The following is a 24,505-nucleotide window of genomic DNA, read 5'->3' on the forward strand; positions in this document are numbered from 1 at the left end:
TGGCACAGTTAACCTTGTCAATGTACTAAAGGTATATACACCATGTCAAAGTTAATGGCTTGTATAGCCTGCAGTAACAGAAGAGTTAAAAGTGAGGTCATCTGCCAAGAAGCAGAAGGGCATAACTTGTATTATTCGACACAGTTACAGCCCTTTTGTCTCTCAGTAGTGTTCTTGATTCCTAGTGGAAACCAATGATCTATCTACAATGAAACCGAGCGTCTCCTTGCTCTATACCAGTGCTCCCATTGACGGCAGGGTTACGATGCGTTCTACGATAAATCTCTTTATTCCAGATAACCATTCATGATTTAAAAGTCTGCCGGGCAGTAGAAATAAACTAGATGTTTCCATGACTTAAGCAAATGAAGTTTTTAGTCAGTAGTTATTTTGCTCTTTTCGGTCTGTTTTGTAGACCCTGATGTCAATTATTTTGAATTGTCAGCTTTCAATAACCTTGAGACCCAAGTCCTTACCCCTTAAAACAAAAGACGCAAACAAGTGCTTGTGTACAAAAGTAACTGCCAAGGACATTATAAGAAATGCTGGCAACCAGATTTGTTTCCTATTCATATAATATGCTTATAATGTGTCTCTTCAAGACTCAAGTCCATTCTGGGAACAATATAAACATGACAGACAAACTTTCATGGATGGTTATCTGGAAAGAAAAAGAAGGCTGAAATTATCATCAACCATCACCATGTAATTGACTAAATTTATTCAAAATATTTTTCAATAATTTCTTGAGCGAAGAGGTTACAGAACCATGCAAACTACATTAATAACTAGAGATATATAAAAGACAACTTTTCTCAGAAATTTCATAGATTTTGTATTTTTTGCATCCTGGTGAGGAAACTTGAATGATATCAGTAAATTTCAAATGGTGTCTTTCATGGTTTCTAAATGAGAGTAAGATATAACTCAAAGTGAAGTTGCAAAATAATTTTAGCTCTGAAATCCACAGTTGGAAGAATGTAAGAAATATATAGCTGTCATGCAACTTTTGAATCCCACAAGTTTTAGCTAAAATCTCACTTTTCTGCTGTGCAACATTAGTTGGGGGTAAGTTGATAACATAACACAGTTTGGGATAGGTATAGGAAAAATTTGAATAGTAAGGGGAAAAAGTAAATAATTTTCACTTTGAGTAATACACGACACTCCCAGGTAGGAAACACACGAAAAAACACTTTTTGAAATTCAAAAGAGCATGCTGTTATTATATGATGCAAGTCAATATCATCCAAGTTTCCACTCCAACAGAAATAGCAGGAAATCCAAAATGTTGCAAACAATGGTGTCGTTATCATCTGCAATTCTGTAACCTCTTTGTAAACAAATACAAAGAATTAGACTGACTGACATATTAAAGAAACGCAAAAACAAACTCAGACACTAATAATCAAGAAATAGAGAGAGAGAGAGGAGAAAAGTTGTGAGTGTTGTGCAGCACAAAAAAACATCTGATGGTGATTATTCAAAGTGATAAAAGTGATCAAATAATATAAAGAAATGCTTACACATATAAAAATCAACGTGAAATGCAGACGTACACCAAAAAAAAAAGGATGAGTTCTAGTCTACCGTGATTTTTTGTTTTGTTTTTGTTTTTTTGTTTCTTCTGATTTTTAAGTGTTAGATGATGTAAATTATCACAACTAGATAGGCCACTACAGAGCCGATAAGCATGTAGAGACTAGTGTAGGTGGATTGGGTCTTACTCTCTTGACCGGTACTCCTGGCCATAAATTTGAGCATCTCGTCCAGTAAGATGACCGGTAGCGAGATCTTCATTACCGCCATCCATTCCGCCAGGTTGAGGGGAGTGATCTGGAACACAGTCTGTATGGAGGAGAAGGGTTACACGTTTTATCTCAAGTGCCATATAAGATCGAGCATCACTACAGAAAATACAGTTTATGGGACTGCTATAAATACTTACTTCTTGAACTTCTAATTTTCTGTAAGAAATATCCAGTAAATTACATCACAGTATAAGTATTTTTATACTAAAACATTTCATATTTGGGTTTATCATTGATGCAAAATGTTCGGAACAGCAAACATTGAGGAAAAATTCTTTCACTTGCTACTCAGAGTACTCAGTCAAATCAGCCAATCAATTAATCCATCCATCCAACATTCATTGGATCAATCAATAGGCACTAGTACTTACTGCCAAGATGCCAACGTGAAGAATAATACATTGAAGAGTCATAGAAAGAGCGATAGCTCCTAGAAGCCACAAGATGGACCACAGAGACACGTATGTCTAGTAATGGCCCATTACTCAACAGTCCATCTACCCAGCCATCCATCCTCCCACCCACCCACTCACCTATCCATCAATCAATCATCAATGGTCTGTGATACTTACTGCTAGGGTGTCAACAAAAATGTAAGACTCATAGATATTGCAATAACTCTAAGAAGCCACATGTTGGACCACGGAGGCATCACTAATCAATTAATCATTTTATCAATCCATCAATAAATGTGCTAATCATTCAATCAATCAATCAATCAATCAATCCATCCATCCATCCATCAGCTAATAAGCTCTAGTACTTACTGATAGGACGTCAACATAAAGGATAACAAAGTGAAGACTCATAGACAGAGCAATAGCTCCTAGAAGCCACATGTTGGACCATGGAGGCATCACTGTTAGAGACTGGTTTTCACTCAAGCTGCAGCAATGAAAAACAGAGATGACCAAAATGAGATGAAACATTTTACAAAAACATATACTGTCTGTGACAGGAAAAAAATAAGAGTGAAATAGATTGGGGGGAAATTCTGAAAACGGACTTGGAGATTTGTAATTACAACAAACTCAGGACTTATAGCCAATTTAGGAAATCTGTGTCAAAAAAACATTCAACATATCCTTTGCTAGAATACATTTTCAATCGATAAAAAAATATTTGACATAAGAAAATATCGATATAAAATTATTTGAAAGAACTCCTGATTCATAAGGGGGTGATTTCACAATAGACACAGATGACCACTATGCGTTATCCCTTGACCTACCTGTTGAGGGAGTTCAACATCTCGATAGTGACCAGTACAGACAGAGCCATGGTCATGGAATGTGGGTCTTGAAAGACGTCACAGTCAAGCTTCTTGAAGTTCTTGGGTTCCAATGGGCACTGCAAGTGATGAGTCTGTATGGAACAATGGAAAATGCATTCAACATTAGTGTCAAGTTTCAAGTTTTATTTCAATTATTTCACTTCATATCCATAAAAGTATAAAACACAGATTATAAACAATATAGAAACCAGAGAACACACACAAAATGGAAACGTGTCTACAAATATACCGGAATTATACAAAGTTTATCAATAGAAATGAATTGGGGAAACTGCAAATAAAACTGTAAGGTTCTGTTGAGGTGGTCCCTGTTATGAAAATTAACAGCTCTCCTTCTCATTTTCTCCAGGTATCTTTGTGCACTTCATGTTCATGTACTATGTCATTCCTACTTCTGTGCATTACATCGTTTAGAAAAGAAATATACTGATAAACTGCAGGGGGAGGGGGGGGGGGGATGTGTGCGCTTCGTCATCGTTTGTTGTTTGTAGGTAGAGGAATATCATAGGAGCAATGTTTTATGGAAATCCATGCTCCCAAATGCTCTTTAACGAGAGAGTTTAGAACTTGGGACTATCCGTTTACCAAACATCTTTGTGTAGTCCCATATACCCAAATATGTGGGAGGTTTTCACCAATGTAATTTCAAGAAAGATTAAGTTAATTTGATTGATCTGAACTGAATACTCAAATAAAAATTCCAAAGAATGAAGGTGTATCTTGTTCTTCTTTTTTTTCTCTCTATAATAGAATCATTTTTATTCAATATTGCTCTTGACTTTGCAAAAACATAACAAAGGTGTATATTTGAAGGTGTATCTTACCAGCTGCCAAAATGAGAGATGAGGTCCGTCTTCATAGAACATAAACCACCAAGCTGACGCACCTACTGTAGCTGCTCCAACATAAACTACAATGTCACAGGTCAAAGGTCAGAGCAAAAGATTGTTATTGTGAATACAGGGTGATAAAAGTATACATATCAGAGGGTAAATGTTTTTACAATTATTGCTTTTCCCCTTAAATTTGGGTTCAAAGGTTCAGCCAGGCATCACTTCTTGAGTAGCGATGTCAATAAGAATTTTGACTGAGAGAGAAACGAAAATATGGTTTGGACAAAATATAATCCTAGGCTATGCTGGATTATCCTGGCTAGAATATTTTGTTGCTGTTTGAACTGACCTCTTATTACAAAACTAAGAAAAATTGGAAAACTTTTAAGAAACTTTATCAAATCAGGTTATGACTGCAGTACAAAACACAGCCTAATACTGCAGCAGATAGCATAATGTGTCCAAAAGGAATAACATACTTCCAGTGCCCTGTCATGGAAGAAAAAAAGAAGGAAAAGACCTTAATATTATGAGAAGCAATATCACAGAAAGCCGAGATGGTAACATACTTCCGATGGCCATGTAGCGGAAGAAGAGCCAGCCGCTGATGAGGGGTTCCCTAGAGTTACGGGGAGGCTTGGTCATGATATCAATGTCAGGTCCGTTGAAGCCCAGGGCAGTGGCAGGGAGACCGTCAGTCACAAGGTTGACCCACAGAAGCTGGACAGGGATGAGGGCTTCGGGCATTCCAAGGGCAGCGGTCAAGAAGATACTGTGGGTAAGAGGGGTCAGGGTTATTGGTCAGAGAAAGATGTTTACATAAGCCTGTATATAGTATATTACAAAATGACATAGACCTTAAGCAAATGACTGGTTGAGAGCAGACATTTCATGGGCCATTTAGTTATCCTAATTCATAAACAGTCATTAGCAAATGCTAATGACCAGTCGTTAGTATTTTCTGATGACAAGATGGTTAATAGTCCAGATCTAACTTTGTCAGCTAATTGTAGATCTATGGAAATGCAATTAAGTTGATTTATCAAATGACGAAGACCTGTGTAATGATTATATAGAACAAATAATACACATATGTTCAGGCATGGGGATATTTATCCACCCTCGATACCTTTGAAACATTCAAAACACCCTCAGCTACTGCCTCAGGTGTTTGAACTATTTAACAAAAATGGATTCAGAAGATATCTTACCTGACGACTTCTCCAATGTTGGATGAGATGAGGTATCGGATAAACTGCTTCATGTTGTTGTAGATTGCACGTCCCTCTTCCACGGCAGTTACAATGGTAGAGAAGTTATCATCAGCCAACACCATCTGTGCTAAGTGGTCAAGGAATACAAATTTATCACTCTCGACATATTCCTTATGTCTACATTCACAGTGAGGGGAAAATGCAAAACTTAATCACTATAACACTCAGATCACTCCTCCTGGTTTACCCGATGAGGACTCTTTTGAACTCTCTAATGATAACAGAAATAAGTTGTTTTTCTGTGACATTTTACCAAAGAGGATTGCCCTGAAGTCACAACACATCAAATAAAGAGATAATGGGAGCCAACCTCAGCAACGAGGAATTCACAAGTTCAGCAGATGATTGTAGAACAACACTTTGACAGGAATAATCATTATTGGCTGGCTTGCATTTATATCTTTATTGGGATACATGTTTATTACTCTTGACATATTCCTCATGTCTACATTCACATTCTCTGTAGAGGTGTCATAGTCTTGCTGATAAATCACCAGACCGTAGACTACATTAAATAGGCTTTGAACCTCTGTCACATCATATAACATCCATTTGCGAGACACTAATCTGTATTTGCTACTTGAGACCCAGGTGATGTAAATGGGCATCTGGTTGGAGATAATGCACCAGGTCTTGAATACCCAAAGACTTCTCAAGACCTATTACGACAGACTGGTATCCTCAGGTATCTGTATTTACATTTTATTTTTGAAACATCGCTAACTGGCTAACCACAAATGCACTTTGATGTATTATACCATCTTTATGGTTGGCATCCGTCAAACATACTACAGTGGTTGCTTCGTTTGGCGAGATCTGAGAACGATTAGGGACAGGATTGTTACGAATGTGATAAAAAGGATATCTGATGCACTCTTGGCGACAGCTGTTCCTGATCCCATGGCGATACCGATCTCAGCCTTCTTTAGGGCAGGGGCGTCGTTTACACCATCACCGGTCTGTACGAGGAAATACAATGAGCAAGAATATATCAAATCCATGCGAAAATAATCTTCCAATGAATCAAAGCCATTTATTGTTCTCAGAACTTCAAAGGTTGCTCTAATTGAAATAGATCCTTTTTCAAGCAAAATGAGGGGCAAAACATAAAATGATACCCTTTAATAATAATAATACATACATGAGATTTATATAGCGCCATTATCCATTTTAATTAAATGCTTAAGGCAAAGATATGCCTTCATTTTTAGATATTCAAAGAAAGGTCAGGCAACATTCTGAAATGATACATTGTGTACCTTTAATGCAGGTAATATGGCAAACATCCCAGACAAAAAAGGCAATTCTTCTAGTCTTTCTGTCCCATCATATGCGAGTTACCTTTTCCCTTCTTAATTTTTCGGCAACAAATTTGAGGTCAACAGTAAGCGCATCAAGCCGTTAGCTTTTGCTGTACAGTACCCGTTTCATATTTTAGTGTGTCTGCAGTTTATTGAGCATGGTCATTTCAAATCCAATTGTTTGTTTAACATATTCTACAATTATTAAGCGATAAGACAATGCACTTTCAATGTTCAGTGAACTTGATTTACGCCTGGCAAAGATGTGTACCTTTAGGCTAGTCAAAGCTGAGACTTCCTATCATGAAAAGTTACCATACTTTTTGAGGTAATCTATAAAATTGTGTGCATTCAAAGTCAACCTCAGAAACGAGGAATTCATTTGATCAGCAAATACACTCAAATGAAACGTACTCTGAAAGAGAATAATCTTCACAGGCTGACTTATCACACATCCATCACCCATAGACAAGCATGCTGTACTATTTGGTCAATAATTTGCCAATAATTTGCATATTACCCACCAGCTATCATTCACATGCAAATATATGCATTGCGCATAATTTGTTTACTTACCATAGCTGTGATCTCTCCGTCGCTTTGCAGGTAATCAACGATCTTGCTCTTGTGGGAGGGTTCCACACGCGAGAAGAGTCTGGAACGAAGACAGGCAGCTTTCTGTTCAGCGGGACTCAAGTCATCCAGCTCACGACCAGAATACGACAGACCTAACAGAGAGAGAGAGAGAGAGAGAGAGAGATCAGATCAAAGCTAGGGTTAGCAACTACCCAAAATTCAAAGGGATATTATGTCAATGTGTTTTGTACATAAGATTATAGAGGTCATCATCCCCATCAGCATCATCATCATCCGCTTCATCACACCATGTTATTTTTTGGTAATTACTGTGAAGAAATACGACTCCAAAATCAAGAATAGATTTAGCAAGTACATATTACCGTAGGCAGAATTGGCTCAATGTTGGTCAGCAGTCAAGCGATTGGTATGACATCATTAGGTCAATCCAGAAAAATTACATATCCACATTACAAATCTTGAAATCTAATCCTATTACAATATCTTTCAGAATCTAGATGTATCCGAATCTAGATGTATAGTGGTCTGGTTGTAAGCTATTCAGCATTCTTTCAGACAGTTCATACAGTACCTTCAGTGGATTCATCAGGTCCAAACACTCCGATCTTCCTGCAGATGGCTTCAGCTGTAGCCTTGTTGTCACCAGTGATGACGATGACCCTGATACCGGCTAGACGACACTCCTCGATGGAGCTCTTGACCTCGGCACGGGGAGGGTCAAGCATGGCTACACATCCAACAAACGTCATGTTGCTCTGAGTGGGAAACAAATTAAAATCAGGTGAAAAACTTGTGCTATTCAATGTATTCTGAATGCTAAAATGGTGTGTTTTGAACTGAAGATGTTTTTATGAGGTTTTGCTTTAACCCATAACGTGCCTTCAAACATACATCTAAAACCTAATTTTATGAAAAAGGTTTCAATCAATTTCCTGGTTTTCATAATTTGTTGTGATACATACAGTTTTCCATATCTAATTTCAAATCCACTTTTAATATAAAAAACAAAGACTGGCATTTTTTATAAATTATATAAAATATAATGTCAAAACTTAGGAAGTTAAATTTGCCCACAGCGCTGGAAAGATTTGCTGTTGCTTCATCTTTTTTCACAACTCATCTTTTCGTGACAAAGGACAAATAAATAAACAATTTTTATTTGATACACTCAAAATCATAGAAACAAGAGCAGCTAATACCACATGTACCGTCATAATAACAAATCAACAAAAGAGACAGGAAAAGCCAACCTCAGCAACGAGGAATTCACACGTTCAGCAGAAGATTGTAGAACAAACACTCTGTCAGGAATAATCATCATTGGCTGGCTTACTTGCACCTCTTGTTGATAAATTTTCAGTTTATGTTGTTACCATGACGTTTTCAATAAGTCTCACTACTCCAAATACCAGGAGGAAACATATTATATTACCAATTTTGTATAAGAAAGTTAATCTAAAAATGCACCTTCACCTCGAAGCGTGTAATAGCAATTTTGCAGACATACCATTGCATAACCTATTTAATCCAGAAACTGGTGAAAGTACTATTTCATTAAGATGTATACAGATCTATGCATATTTCACATAATCATTGGTATTTCCTAACTGCAGAGACACATATTTTGTAACCGTACCTCATACTTGCCGAAGTTGACAGAATTCTCCAGATCCATCTCCTCCTTCTTGATGGGGTTGTCCACGGTGGCCATACCAAGACAACGAAGGGCATCACGACCTACAAGCATACAAAGACCACATAAAAGATCAACCAATATTCACAAATGACATGTAAAGAAAGTTCATCATTATTACACATGTTGGAGTCAAGCCGCGACACTAACAAGTGCTCCAAGCGTATCAGGTACCCATTTACAACTGGATGGAGAGTGGCAAATGCAGATTAATGCCTTGCCACAGGACATTATAGTCATGCTGGGATTCATATTCTCAACCTTATGATTGAAAGTCAAATGAATGAACCACATTACCTAAACACCTCTCCCCAAAAATAACAATGATCTGTCATGATATCTCTATTTAATAGGTTCTCTTTTTATCTTCAGTTCTATTGTCTGAACTAGATTGCTCATAAAAATAACAAATCGTGATAAGTTACCATACTTTTTGAGATAATCTATAAAATTGTGTGCATTCAAAGTCAACCTCAAAAACGAGGAATTCATTTGATCAGCAAATACACTTAAATGAAGTGTACTCTGAAAGAGAATAATCTTCACAGGCTGACTTATCACACATCCATCACCCAAAGTAGTTTACCTGGGAACAGGGGAACAAGCCTGTATGAGAATCAAACCAATCAAGGGTGACTTACCTGTACCATAGGACTGGATCTTCTCTATGATCTGAGTCTTGACGCTAGGAGTCAGAGGTACCTTGGTAGATCCAATCCTCACGCTGTTACACCTGTCCAGGATTCCCTCAGGTGCACCCTACAAGCAACAAGCAGGCAACATTCATTGATTCGTTCATTGATTGCCTGACTAAATGACTGACCATCAGATTGATTAATTATTTTGTTGATTGATTGATTGATTGATTCATTGACTGATTGACTGATTGGTCTAAGTGACAAAAGTATGAGAGCCAACCTCAGAAACGAGGAATTCAAAAGTTCTGCACATGATGTTGAACAACACTTTGAAATGAATAGTCATCATTGGCTGGCAAGCCTATTTTCCTTTTCTCCTCCCCCCCCCCCCCCCCAACACACAAACCACCCTTCCACAATCATCGCCCCTTCTCACCTTGACAAACATCGTTTCCCTTCTCCTGTGAGGTCTTGGATGGTGAGCAGTAGATGCTTATGGACCTCCCATCTCAGTATCTTTAGGATCACATCCTTAATGAGTTTACAACCTCTCCCCCATGCTGCCCCCCCCCCACACCCTTCCACTGAGGTTGGTAGAAGCTTTAAAAGCTTTAAAAACTACATTTATCAATATAAAATATACTTTTTAAAGCTTCTACCAACCTTCAAGCTTCAAGGTTGGTAGAAGCTTTAAAAACTACATTTTATGATTATCCCTAACCGATGAAAGCTTTCAGTATTTATCAATATATTCTTCAGCCCTTCTCACCTTGACAAACATCTTATTTCCCTTCTCCTGTGAGGTCTTGGATGGTGAGCAGTAGACGCTCATGGACTTCCTATCTCTGCTGAACTCCAAGGTGACGTCCTTGTTGTAGCGTGAAAGCAGAGCCTGGTTGCAAGCGTTGGACAGCTGAGACTTGGACAACCTTGACAGGTCGGTACCCATGATGTTCATCTTCTCCACCAGGACGGTCAGGGCCGTCTCAGTCGCCTCACCGACCTTCTCGTAGAAGCCCTTTGCCTGGCCAAGGAACAAATCAAGATCAATGATGATGACAATGACAAAAATAATCATCAAAATGTTTAACAGCAAAAAAAAAGGTCTTTGGTGGTTTTGGCTCTACTTCTTATGATCATGATTAAATTTGGCATCATCTGTGCCAGGGAGGGGGAAAGCAAACTCAATCACTTTAACACTTGGATCTCTCCTCCTGGTTTACCTGATTGGGACTGTTTTGAACAGAAATAATTTGTTTTTTCCATGACATTTTTTCCAAAGAGGATTGCCCTAGCGTCACAACACATCAAATAAAGAGATAATGAAAGCCAACCTCAGCAACGAGGAATTCACAAGTTCAGCAGATGATTGTAGAACAAACACTTGGACAGGAATAATCATCATTGGCTGGCTTGCATTTATCTCTTTATAGGGAGAATGTCCCCTAAACATTACTACAAAACCATCAATTTCGAGTCGTTTAAATTTGCAAAAGATTCATGCCACAAAATAATTGAATCTTTACAGTAAATTTTTAGCAATTCTTGAGGTTTTGTCAAGAAAATTTCTGTTTCTAACAATCCCTAAAAGTGTCATGTCACAGAAGTTTCTAGTTTTATAGTGCTTTATTTCAACACGTGGTTACAAAATTTGAGAAATTTTCCATTCTTGTTTTGTGTGATAGTGACTATCACATCAAGGTTCAAATCAAGGTTTCTAACTTCAACCTTGCACCTAACACTAAACCTTACCCTATTACTTTGATGAAATACAGTCCATAGCATACGTTCCTTGAGCAAATGGTATATCACCCAGGGCCCCATTCTACAAAACTTGTCATCAGTGATAAATGATAGTTTTTGTTATAAGCTACTGAAATCATTGCTTCTGATTGGTTATTGGCAGATTTGTCATTGATTTTTGTCATTTGTTATTGAAAGAAAGCTTTGTGAAAAGGGTCTCAGGTCTTACGTCATTGTAGTCAATGGACGAGTCATTGCACACAGCACATATAGTAGCTAACTCTGGTAATGCAGCATACGCTCCAAGGTCAGCTCTCCTACCATCAATGAACCTAAAGAAAATAACAATAACATATATTATAAGATGATGAAGCCGATCCTAATCAAATAATTGGTTGAGGGCGTACATGTGACCAGGCATTTATTTTGCCTAACATGTAATTTTACTAATGACCGGTCATTGGTAAAATCATGTTATAAAACATTATTTTATGAAACAAATAAAACATCGTCTAATAAAACAAATAGCACAAATCATTTATTCGGGCATTAGTAAAATTACCCACACTCGGTACCTTCGAAACAGTCCAAACAATGAAATTATGTGCATTCAAAGTCAACCTCAGAAACGAGGAATTCATTTGATCAGCAAATACACTCAATGAAGGTACTCTGAAAAAGAATAATCTTCACAGGCTGACTTTTCACACAGCCATCACCCATAGACAAGCATGCTGTACTATTTGATCCATAATTTGCATATATTCCCCACCAGCTATTATTCACAAACTATCAGTAGTGGGCTCTCATGGGGGATTGAACACCATGCAGGTGTTAACTCAATAACAGGTGTTGTCAATCACCAGGATTTGCCTTTTATTACCGACAGTCCTTATGTAATGCTCTGTATTTTCCTCCCATTCCCAGATATGGCAAAGTCATTATTTTACACTGCCTCACCCGGAGACTCTTCGAGAGACTAAGGGTATTTCTCGATGGGACTAGGGTTTGCTGTGTGCAAGACTTGTACACTCATTAATGGTATTTCCACCAAGTCTGGTGTCAGCCAATTATGACCTTCTACACATGGAAACTGACATCCATCCCCATTTAACTGACATGAATGTTAACGAGGAAAGTCTAGAATGGATAATTATGAGCATAATGACTGGGTCATATTGAGTGAGTATGGCACACAATTACCCTCATTTAAATGATATACGATTCTTCTTGGGCAATATTAGTCTCATATTCCCCTCAACGCTAGTCAATATCATTAAATTCATAATCAGGAATAACCGGAATGTGATGATGAAACTTACACCTCTCCCTTGGGTTCATAGGTTACTCCGCTAACTGAAAATTCATTGAAGTTGGCAGTGTCACCCTGTACATCCTTAAGTAAAAAGAACTGCAACAAAGAAAGAAGGAATCGTTTGACAAAGATTATTACATTTCCTAAAGATAGCATCATAATGGGCAATTTTCTGTATACATCGGCAGCTACCTAGTTGACTCTTAATGTTAATGTCACTGCACTATACACACTCTGGTTTCAGAGCTCCTACATCAACAAATCAAAATTGTGACTCCCTATCATGAAAAGTTACCATACTTTTTTAAGTACTCTTTAAGATTATGTGCATTGAAAGCCAACCTCAGAAACGAGGAATTCATTTGATCAGCAAATACACTCAAATGAAGTGTACTCTGAAAGAGAATAATCTTCACAGGCTGACTTATCACACATCCATCACCCATAGACAAGCATGCTGTACTATTTGGTCCATAATTTGCATAATCCCCACCAGCTATCATTCACAAACTACTAAAAATGCATAGTAGTGGGCTCCCATGAGGAATTTGCTGTGTGCGAAACTTGTACACCCATTAATGGTTTTCCACAAAGTCTGGTGTCAGCGAATTATGACCTTCTGCACATGGAAACTGACATCCATCTCCCTTTAACTGACATGAATGATACTGAAGATAGCACAGCCTAGAGTGGATAACTATGAGGATAACTATGAGCATAACTATGAGCATACCCTAGATGCAGACATCTGGTTGGTGGTTAGAGTACCAGTCTTATCAGAGCAGATGACGGAGGTACATCCCAGAGTCTCAACAGATGGCAGGCTCCTGACGATGGCATTCTTCTTGGCCATTCGACGTGTTCCTGTAAGATCAACAAAATATTTGTTTTTTATTAATTACAGGAAAGCTAAAGGATCACTGGCATATTTCTTAAGCTTTTCTTCCATCTTGATGATGATTACATGTGTAAGACACGGTACAAAGTTGAGTTAACTTCTGAGCTCTAAAAATATTACATTCAATAATTGTAATTTGGATTCCTATATTGTAGTCCCAACCATGCATATTTTTATTAGTGCTTTTCACCTTAAGTGCAGCTTTAAAAACTTGCAATTTTATGTAGACAGGTGGCCTTTCCAAAGGGGTTAAACAACACATATACCCTTTCATATGAGTCACTACTATATACACATGGCCACTAAAACGGGTCATCTTTTACTAAAATATGAAAGAGAATGAAATAAGTTGTTTCTATGACGATCCAAATACATTTAAAAGCAGCTTTTGGGTACATAACGACCTAGGCTCAAGATACCAACCAATGGCAAAGGTAATAATCTATACTTTGGAAGGTCAAAGTTCACAACCAAGGTCAAAGGTTATGAGCTATACTGACCGAGGGCAAGGCAGGTGGTGATGATGGTTGGGAGACCCTCAGGGATGGCAGCTACAGCCAGAGCTACGGCGATCTTGAAGTAGTAGACAGCACCCTTGACCCAGGAACCTCCGTGAGACGGGTCTGAGAAGTGACCGATGTTGATGGCCCATACCGTCACACAGATTACGGAGATGACCTGTCAAAATATCAACAATCGTTTTAAAAAAGAGATACATAGCGAACTTCATCAATTTAACACTCAGATATATCCTCTTGGAGGGTGTTTTACAAAGATCCTAAGTTGAACTTAACTCTAAGTTGGACTTAAAAATTATGGAGAGCCATTTGTAGTCTTAAAATAAAATATATTCAAAAGCGAAAATTCAAGTAGTTTACACTTTTTAAAAATTCCACACCAAGAACATGAAATCTCCATGATAATAGAAAATCTGAATGATTTGAATCAACATTCTATGCTTTTTAAAATAACGTTTACAAAATATTTTCATAGATGCTAATGGTTTTCCATAAATGTTAAGTCCAACTTAGATGTAGGTTCATAATGATGCCATTTATGTCACAACACATCAAATAAAGAGATAATGAGAGCCAACCTCAGCAACGAGGAATTCACAAGTTCAGCAGATGATTGTAGAACAAACACTTTGACAGGAATAATCATCATTGGCTGGCTTGCATTTATCTCTTTATTTGGGAAAGTGGTGTATTTCTATAAGGCATGATCATTTCAGAGAAAGCCTCTTGTTCTTCCCATGTAATATGAATAGACAGATGACTATCTGAAACAAGGAACTATCAAAATTACCTTACTATTTTGTTCTTGCTTCCATTTTGGTTTGTTTGTTAATTTTTTTTTTAAATAGAATATTAACAGGATCACACTCTTATTTCCTTAATGTTATCTTTTTTTTTAATTAACACTTCAAATTAAATTTCCTTACCTTTGAAAGCTGTTCACCGAATTCATCCAGCTTCTGTGCGAGTGGCGTTTTCTCTGTCTCTGTCTCCACCATCTCTGTACGGATCTTGCCTGTACAGAAAAAGAAAACATGAACGGGAAAAAAATATTACTTCTGCTAATCAAATATGAAGGTAGCTGTATGCAAACAGTAATACAGATGCTGTAACTGATGCTAACTAAATATTTAATTTTGACCTGCATCGGGTCAGGGAAAATCCATAACTTCTGATAATTCATAGGGTAAACATCTCTATGGCTAACCTCTTTTATTAATAATTTTAATCAAATTACATTGGCATGTAAGTTTAACTTTGTGTTTTCTTTGTGTGTATGCCAACTTAGATAAAATACAAGATAGAAGAGAAACAGATTTCTTTTCTATATTTAAAAGATGAATTTGCTAGGAAGAAATTCCTCAGTTTTTTTTTAATGTCTCCTTTGAAGTTCATTTGTGTGCAGTTAACAGGAGAAGACTTTGAAAAACAACAAATAACAAATATTGGACCTATAGATTCATCTGAAATAGAGTTTATATTCACATTTAGCCATGTGTAAATCACACCCAAACAATGTACACAATATGTGCAAACAACATCACCTAATCGTACATGTAAATTCAGTTAAGCATGTTGACATTATATTAAGTTATGACCACATCTGAACCAAAGATGTATTTAAAAATAAAATGCTAAATATTTTAGGTGCAGTACTGGATATAACAGAATAATATGTCTGAAAGCTAAGATACTAAAAATGCCCTTTGATTTCATTCATGAAATATCGAATTCATGTCAATCATTCACTTTTCCCCTCCATGTACATCCATAACAACATTGTGATTAACATCAACCACTGCAGAGATTAATTGAGGATGTACGTTCAAAGTCAAACTCAGAAACGAGGAATTCATTAGATCAGCAAATACACTCAAATGAAGTGTACTCTGAAAGAGAATAATCTTCACAGGCTGACTTATCACACATCCATGCAAGCATGCTGCACTATTAAGTGCATAATTTGCTTATTCCCCATCATCTATCATTCACAAACTATTAAGGATGCATAGTAGTGGGCTCGTATGAAAAAATGAAAATGCCCTTTGATTTCATTCATGAAATATATCTCCCCATGAATATATTTCATGTCAATCATTTTTCCTCTCCATTAACATCAATAACCACATTGTGATTAACATCAACCACTAGAGTGAGGATATACACAATGTGACCCTTCCCCCTCCTCATACTGACAGTACATGACCATCTATATTAATCTTACAAGCATCATTACGTACACTAGATCATACATTGCTGCCTGTAGCTGCAATTGCAATGTATAATAAGAACAAACTAGGATGAATTGGTATTGCAGTATGCAGCCATAGAAATGCATGGATCGTTATCCCTGTCTCATTATTTTTCTTCCTCCATTGAAAGCATCATGCCGCGTGGGATGACGATTTTTCAATGATAACTTGTTGCCATAGCAACCTGTAATCAAGTGGCTTTCCACTTTCACTGCGGTCAATTTACTTGTCTTGGCACAATACTTTTTCCCCCTATCACCGGCTGCCACTGCCTGCCTTTTGAATATTTCATGACAAAGAGCAAGCCACGCTCGTCTTATTGCTGTTGCTTTCCTATCTATTCATGTCAAACATCTGAGAAAACACAAACACACAGATATACACATGTGGGACTGCCCAATGCCCATGGAATTCCAATGCAGTTCAGATTGCATGGCAAAAGACAGCAACCAGGGGAGAGATCTTGTTAATATTGCAAAACCTATCAGCCACAAATGCAATACTATTTTCCTCTTCCCAGACTCAGAAAGGCGTGAAATCACATCCATATTTAATGCCCTTCTGGCTCACAACTGACAATCTATTTGTTACGCACTGTGGTTTGGTGTGATGATAATTGCACATTTGCACTAAATAGACCATTAACAGTCAAATACATCATTTAGAATTTTGATTGTATCAGATCTATTGCATTGCTCACAGGAATTAAATGTGAGAACAACCATGTGTTGAATTAGAATGAACCTTTACCCAAAAATGATGGTCCCTAAAAAGTATTTTGTCGTCGTTATGGTTGGTTTTTTTGTTTTTTGACCTGGTACAGACAAATTATAAAGAACATGCCTTTCAATAAGATTGATTTTGTTACACAATGACTCACCGATCTCTGTAGACAAACCAGTGCCGATGACTACTCCACTGCATTTTCCAGCAGCAATATTTGTACCCTAGATAGAGAGAAAAGGAGATACATGTTTGGAAAAAGACTCATCTCACTTAGAACAGGAATTTTTAAGGGGAAAATTGACCAGCTTTCAATTTTTTCAAATTTGCAACACTGGTATTTTTCATCCATCGCTACATACTTACAAAAAGAAAAAGAAACTTACAAAAAGAAATGATTTTGAACTTCCAATATGTTGCCAATTTAATGATTTCAATGCATATTTCCTTATAAAAACACCATAGATACCCCTTTTGCTGTCTGGTACATTTTTCAGGGCTATCAATAAAAAGTAAAAAAATCAAGAAATAATGGAGTTCAAAATTGAAAGTTGAAATACTTACCGAGAAGAGGATGTTTTTCTTGTCTTGGTTGACGGCCCTTGGGTCTGGGATTTCTTCAACCTGTTTCATGACAGACACTGACTCACCTGCAAGAGATACAAATAAAGAAGAAAATTTTAAAATCTGACAAAGACTGATACAGTCAAACCTGCTTTAGCAACCACCTTTGTAGAAAGACTATCTCTATAGGAAGATAATCAGTATAAATGCATTTGGTCTTGTTATTTTTGTTTTCATTGAATAGAGTCTCTTGTTATTTTTGTTTTCATTGAATAGAGTCTCTTGTTATTTTTGTTTTCATTGAATAGAGTCTCTTGTTTAAAACCCGCAATTCAATAACCTGTTGATAAAGACCATCTGCTTATAAAGACATTTTTCTTATCTTTACACACAAGTTAGCTGTATATTCCTCTTTTTCTGTAGAGATGAGTTTGTGTTCCGGTACATGTTTTTCTTTTATTTCAGAGTCTGATACTGCTTTCTAACTGGCTTCTATCGGAGTCACACCGATGAAAATGCCGATTGAATTTTCCTTATGTAAACAAAGGTAAAACTGCAGTTTTCCCCCTGTCGCTTTCTAACTGCTGGTGAAATTTACTCGCTGTGGCGAGCCCTTGCCGGAAGTGAAGAATTATTAAGCCCGCGCTCCATCTAGCTAGCATGCAGCATGTTCGACCATAAGTCAACAAACACAGCTGATTACGATAAAGCGCGCATATACTGCGACCTTTGACCATTTTAATCGCTGTTTTAATCGCCTTTTTCTCCCGAACGCTTTCTAACTGGCCGTTTCATCGGTGTCACACCGATAGAATGAGAATTTAATCGCCTATTTCTCTTCTTTTCATGGGCTATTTAATCGCCTTTTTCTCCTCTGTTGCTTTCTAACTGGCCGTTCATCGGATGCGTCCGGATGCATCCGATGAAAATCAGTGCAGTTAGAAAAGGGTATTATCTAATCCCTGGATGGGGGTTGGCAAGTGTATGTAATGTGTATGTAATGTGTATTTGACAAAAATGCATAGTTTTAAATATGTATAACTTCAATTCCACTTATTGCACCAGAGCACACCAGAGCACAATGGAGTGGCCTCAGAACTTCAAAAATACAATGTGGCCAATCTCACATCTAGCCAATTCCAATAATACTCTATGACTTGAAGTGCCATACAGATACAGCTAATGAAATACACTGTATGTGGTATTAGATTGGCTTCTAGTATTGCAAATTAAAAAATCAAATATATGTATTTACTAAAACTCTATCACAAAAGTGAATGTGAACACGTACATCAATTATTAAAATTGTATCTGAAAATGATTATTCTGTATTCTGTTTTTTATCATTAATTCAGAGTTATGATCCAACCCACGCCTATTTTCCATGAACCTGATCAAACTACTGTTTTTCATTTTCGTAACATCTTTTGATGACATAATGCAGATCGGCATAATTTATTGCTCTGTTTTGCAGCGGAATCTAGGCCATCTGATGGTTCGGAAAGGAGATGCTATCTACATGACAAAACTAAGGTTATAAATAGACCTGTGTTTGAGATTAGAAGACCTCGTAACAATATGTTCAAGAAAAATAATTTGATTCTGTCTAACATGTCATAATAGTTGCATGATTTTGTGTGGGGGGGGGGGGATAGGGGGTCACCATTTATCTCTTGAGGTCATAGATATTGTTGTAGGGTAGAATCTAAGGCTCATATGGAAACAAAATATTCTACAAATGATTTATTCCCGTTTTGTGTAATTGCAGTTTTTTCTAATACCGAATAACAAATTTTTTAACGTGGCAATTTGGCGCAATGTGTCCCATATGAAATTTTTCTATTTTAATTTCATTAAAACATATTAAAAATCTCTTCATATGACCCTCAACTTTTGTAGTATCACTAACACAAAATTGTCATTTCAGGATATTTTTCATTTTGCAATAAAAAATAATTGGAAAAAAAAAGATTTTGTAGAGGGCACATTGCACAAAAGCACCCAGCATATACGATCAGCTACTCATAAATGCAATTTTGGCCTTGTGTGCTTTGATACTACATATTTGCTTGCAATCCAATCGCGTATCATAATACCTCTTTCAGAGAAGCGCTCATTCCGCATGCTTACTCCTATTACTGCCTAGTGGGTGTAACCTCACCACTAGGTATATGAAGCCCTTGACAATACCTGAGCAAGATACTGCTATTGATGATTATGACCTCTATTCATTATTCCTGCCACATGACGTAGGCATAATTCAATCTGTGAGCTTTTAATAGTGCATTGGCTATGACTGATTGGTGTGGAAATGCTAGAATTATTTCTACTTATTATTGCTAGCCACATGGTGGCTGAATTTCTGCACAGAACCTCAGAAAGAAGCTCAGTCATGAGTCTATTTTATTCATTCTATTCTGTTCATTAAATTTTAGATTAATCCCATTTGTTTAAAATCCTCCTCAATGCCACTTAACTATGTATTTCAAAGAGTATTTGAATTAAATTGTAATATGTTCCTTCTACATACTTAAATGTATATTCCCTGCTAGATTCTACCGCATTAACATTTTATAATGTCAATGAGTAGTTGAAATGCACTTGGCAGTGAGATGTACATGTATAACAACTGGTCGTATTTGTGAATGAAACACTGCCTTCTAACCACATTATTCAAAAACTATAAGTTGCTGAAATTAACTCGTGAATATATTTCACTGATTCGCATATAAAACCATGTGTACATATGATGGTGTTCAAAACTTCACACACTGCACTTCTTCATAAATATTGCCTACCGACTTGTAATAGCTAGCCTCAGTGAGTGGCTGAAACATACTCAGGGGTCCATTTTTTATATGTACATTTCACACCTTGAATTTACATCTGATGGTGTTTAGATACTGGAATTTATTCCTCTTGATAAATGCTAACTGACTGGATGCACCTAGCCTCAGTGAGTAAGTGAAATTTATTGAAGCCAAGGGTCCATTTCGTTCAAGGAATTTCAAGCTGATGTCACTGACTTACAGAGTACATTCACGTCATCAAAGTTGTTTTTTAAATATTTTTATATAGGATATGTACACACAACCATAGTGTGTTAACAATTGTATATTCTATTCTTGATATCATGAATACTACCCGGTATGTAATAATTGATAACAGAACTTGAAGTTTATGATTTTCAATCTGATGTCACTGACTTTGTAGAGAGTACATTCACACAGCACAACCGTTTGATAAGGACCTTGGGAGTAGAATGTGTTGCAGTATTATCAAATTACATGAATGCAAGGTGATATCTGCTCCTGATATGAAAACAATCTGATCTGCGATAAAAGAATTCAGGTTATCAGTTTCCAGTCACTGTTCTACTAAAGAACCTTGCGATATGCCGCAAATAATTTATTTGCCTGACAATTTACATGCAAAGAGAGGGGAGAGAGAGGGGGAGAGAGAGGGGGAGAGAGAGGGGGGGGGGGAGAGAGAGAGAGAGAGAGAAACAAGAGACAGCGAAATAGATACAAGAGACAGAGAGAAAGACAGACAGTTAGAGAGATAGAGAAAAGAGAGAGAGAATCAGACATAGAGATATAGAAGGCAGAGGGAGGGAGAGAGAGAGCGAGAGAGAGAGAGAGAGAGCAAGAGACAGCGAAATAGATACAACAAGAGACAGAGATATTAAAGTGATAATAAATCTGCACTGCAACAATTTCTTTTGCCCCCGTTTTATTCTTAAATTCAAAGAAGACGTGCCCTAGTGTAGCTGAATGAACCTTTAATCATAGTACAATTGGCACCTGTAAAATTACATTATCAAAAGTACCTATTTGCGGTTTATTTCATCGTACTAGAAATTGCAAGATTGTTTTGGTGTTGGGAATTATCCTTCCTAAAGCACTTTTTAGAGTTGTTAATTGGAGATTTACACTTGTTCTATACCTCATAAACCCTTCATTGCTTTATTGAGGGGTTGGGTAGGAATAAACCGTTTCTTAGCAACATGATGCCAGCTGTGACCTTCTCATCATCTCTTTTTCCTATATACAGGATCACTACTCACTCAGAGATTAGTAATATTTTTTTTGAGGTGGTATTAGCATGGAATCCCTTGAAACCCAAACAAATTACTTCAACAATTTTTTTTTTAGGCTGTGAATGGATGATCTGTTATTCATGTAATAAATCTCTTCTCTCCCCCCCCCCCTTCTTATTCTTCTGTGTCTGTTTGTGCTTATGGTTGGAAATTGGTGAGTGGGTGAGTGGGGAAGAGGGAAGAGAGGGGAAGAGAGGGGAAGAGAGGGGAAGAGAGGGGAAGAGAGGGGGAGATGGAAGAGAGGGCAGGAGGGAGAGTGGGGAGGGTGGAGGAGGGGGAGAGTAGAGGAGGGTGGAGGAGGGGAGTGGGGAGTGGAAGGGAAGTGGAAGGAGGGTGGAGAGGGTGGAGAGGAGAGAGTGGGGAGGGGGAGGAGGGAGGAGGGAGGAGGGGGGGAGGGGAAGGGGGAATTGGGGACGGGGAGGGGGACTGGGAAAAGTTGAATGACTTACCAGTGAGAAGAGCCTGGTCTACCCTCAGTGTAGTGGACTTGATGATAGTGATACGAACATCAGCAGGAATCTTGTCACCAACTGCACAAAATAGAAAGAAATATAGTTTCTCATGAATATGCATGATCATAGTGATGACACTCCAATAACAATAATTTGAATCAGACAAATATAGAAAAATGCCTCGTCTGTGAACATAAACATGACACAAGAATTTAAGCCCTATCTTCTCAAACAAAAAATCAATTAAAGGACCACATCACTGAGCTGCTGATTAAATACACGTTTAATTTAATAGGCAGACACTAATTACATACAATCAATTCTGCACACCGTGGAATATTCATTCACGGAACCCATTTTCCTGATGACCAAACAAATTGCTCATTCATCCAAAAAAATTGTTCAGTTGTCAGTAAAATCACACCTTAGAAATTTAAGTGATGCAGCATGTGATAGGTTTGTCAACGGTTTTCAGTGACTTCCAATATAAAATAAGAAATTAAACACTGGCAAAGAAAATAATAAAACCTCTTAAAGCCCGTCTGCACTAGTTTCGCCAGGGGGGTTAAACCTCCCTGCAAGGTCACTGACAGGTGTTTATCTCATCAAATCAGCTCTCAATTAACATAAGAAAAAGGGGATCATGGGGGACCAACAGGCACCGATTATGCATTGTTTGCAGTATAGAGGGCGCAAGTAGCTATAAGTAGTGCAGTGGGGCTTTAATATTCCAGGTTGAGTGGAACTTATCATTCTTATAATATACGTGCACAATCGCACATTTCAAGGTTTCTATCTGCTACCACCTCTGAAATAATCATTTCGATCTGCAGTTGTAGATAACAATTCTATTTGTAGAAATTGTATAATTCAGTGGAGTAAAGAGCAAATATATGAGAAAAAATTGAGCCTGCACTCCAAAAAACATAACACATGGTCACACATGTGCACAAATGTTGAGATTCAAGCTTTTCTGAGAATGTGATTTTGGATCAATATTGATCGTTCAGTTTGTTTTATTAATCCATACAACCTATATGTACAGTATCTACTACACATGGTCACACATGTGCACAAATGTTGAGTTGAGCTTTTCTTAGAACGTGATTTTGGGTCAATATTTAACGTTCTGTTCGTTTTGTGAATCCATACAACCTAAATGTACAGTATCTACTACACATTGTCACACATAAGCACAAATGTTGAGTTGAGCTTTTCTTAGAATGTGATTTTGGGTCAATATTGAACGTTCTGTTCGTTTTGTGAATCCATAAAATCTAAATGTACAGTATGAATAACTCAAATTAATTTCAACAAAACACAAGATTAGATATGATGTAATCAAAGCAAACATGCAACTCCTGTTTTTACTCCAGCTGACTTGTGTTTGCTATGTCTGCCACCCCTCCACTCCACATTATCATACAGTAATAACAAATACAAAAGAAAATGAAGATTACGTTCCCTTGCACATATGTGAACTAATCTACTACAGGTACCTAATTTAACTATACTATACAAGTTACCAATCTAGTGAATGCAAATCAATTAAATATTTTCATAGGTATAACGCTTTGATAGAGTAGTTTTCATACAGTAGGATTTTATGTATAGTGAAGCCATTTTCTTCTTCTTAGCTGTGTCTCCCTTTACTGAAAACCCCCATATACATGTAGTATGAAATAATTTAAAGAACAAGTCAACTAAAAAAATAACTTACTTTCAATAAAAGCAGAAAATACTTTTTTTGATTGGTTAGTCTGATTTTTCTGCTTCTATTGAAAGTAATTTATTTTTGGAGTGGACTTGGGCTTTAAAGCCTTCGTTATGTAGAATAAATGCTCGAACTCTTTTAAGTAGTATCACATTTTCCTCAGATCACTTCTTTCACTTTACTGCATTTCTTGCATTCTTACCCCAATTTATGCCTTTGGTACATCTACTTTATATCATGCCGAGACCCCGTTCTCACTCACTTCGTTGGAGCGCTCTGGAGCACTCTAACTAAGACCCGTTCCTCAGGAGCGGTTCTTAGGTGAGTGAGAACGGTCAAAGTGGTCCAGGAAGTGAACTTCTGGACCGCTCCAGAAGACCCCCTTCCGAGGTAGTCTTGAGGAGCAGGTCTTATTAAGAGCAGCTTGGAGCGCTCTAACGTGCAATGTGAACGGAAAGCGTACTTTGAACGGAAGTGAGCTAGTGACCTTCGGTGCGAAACATGTAGTACGGTACATACGGTTTGTATTCCGCGCGCGAAAAAATTGATCTGCTGACCTGAGCTGCCATAGCAACAAGACCACTTTGACTCGTGGAGCGGTTTGAGCCATTAAAAACTGCTCGGAGTGTGTACGCTCGCAAACTGTTCCTCAAGACCCGTTCCTCTGGAGCGGTCTAACTAAGACCACTTTCAAAGTGAGTGATAACGGGGTCTAAGACTTGGATTTCATTTTGGGTTCAAATTTCCCAAACTACATGCTTTTCAAGACTAACAAATGAGATTTCA

At 37.4% G+C, this 24,505-nt stretch overlaps 1 protein-coding gene across 2 annotated transcripts in view; it reads right to left on the bottom strand.

Moving 5' to 3' along the window:
• The window catches only part of SERCA (sarco/endoplasmic reticulum calcium transporting ATPase), a 64,864-nt gene that overhangs the window by 12,967 nt on the left and 27,392 nt on the right, over positions 1 to 24,505 (bottom strand). The window contains exons 6-25 of one of the 2 annotated variants that reach the window (XM_011665408.2): positions 22,003 to 22,083; positions 17,455 to 17,540; positions 17,048 to 17,114; positions 14,842 to 14,930; positions 13,898 to 14,075; positions 13,233 to 13,363; positions 12,507 to 12,595; positions 11,414 to 11,516; positions 10,211 to 10,465; positions 9,445 to 9,562; positions 8,747 to 8,847; positions 7,682 to 7,865; positions 7,090 to 7,241; positions 6,078 to 6,171; positions 5,150 to 5,276; positions 4,508 to 4,710; positions 3,930 to 4,015; positions 3,043 to 3,176; positions 2,579 to 2,696; positions 1,728 to 1,848 (exon numbers count right to left, since the gene is read on the bottom strand). In XM_011665408.2, coding sequence (XP_011663710.1) covers positions 1,728 to 1,848; positions 2,579 to 2,696; positions 3,043 to 3,176; positions 3,930 to 4,015; positions 4,508 to 4,710; positions 5,150 to 5,276; positions 6,078 to 6,171; positions 7,090 to 7,241; positions 7,682 to 7,865; positions 8,747 to 8,847; positions 9,445 to 9,562; positions 10,211 to 10,465; positions 11,414 to 11,516; positions 12,507 to 12,595; positions 13,233 to 13,363; positions 13,898 to 14,075; positions 14,842 to 14,930; positions 17,048 to 17,114; positions 17,455 to 17,540; positions 22,003 to 22,083 — 2,517 coding nt within the window. 2 annotated transcript variants of the gene reach the window in all.

Source organism: Strongylocentrotus purpuratus, unplaced genomic scaffold (genome assembly GCF_000002235.5).
Source record: "Strongylocentrotus purpuratus isolate Spur 01 unplaced genomic scaffold, Spur_5.0 spur5_scaffold_2, whole genome shotgun sequence".
Taxonomy (NCBI): domain Eukaryota; kingdom Metazoa; phylum Echinodermata; class Echinoidea; order Camarodonta; family Strongylocentrotidae; genus Strongylocentrotus; species Strongylocentrotus purpuratus.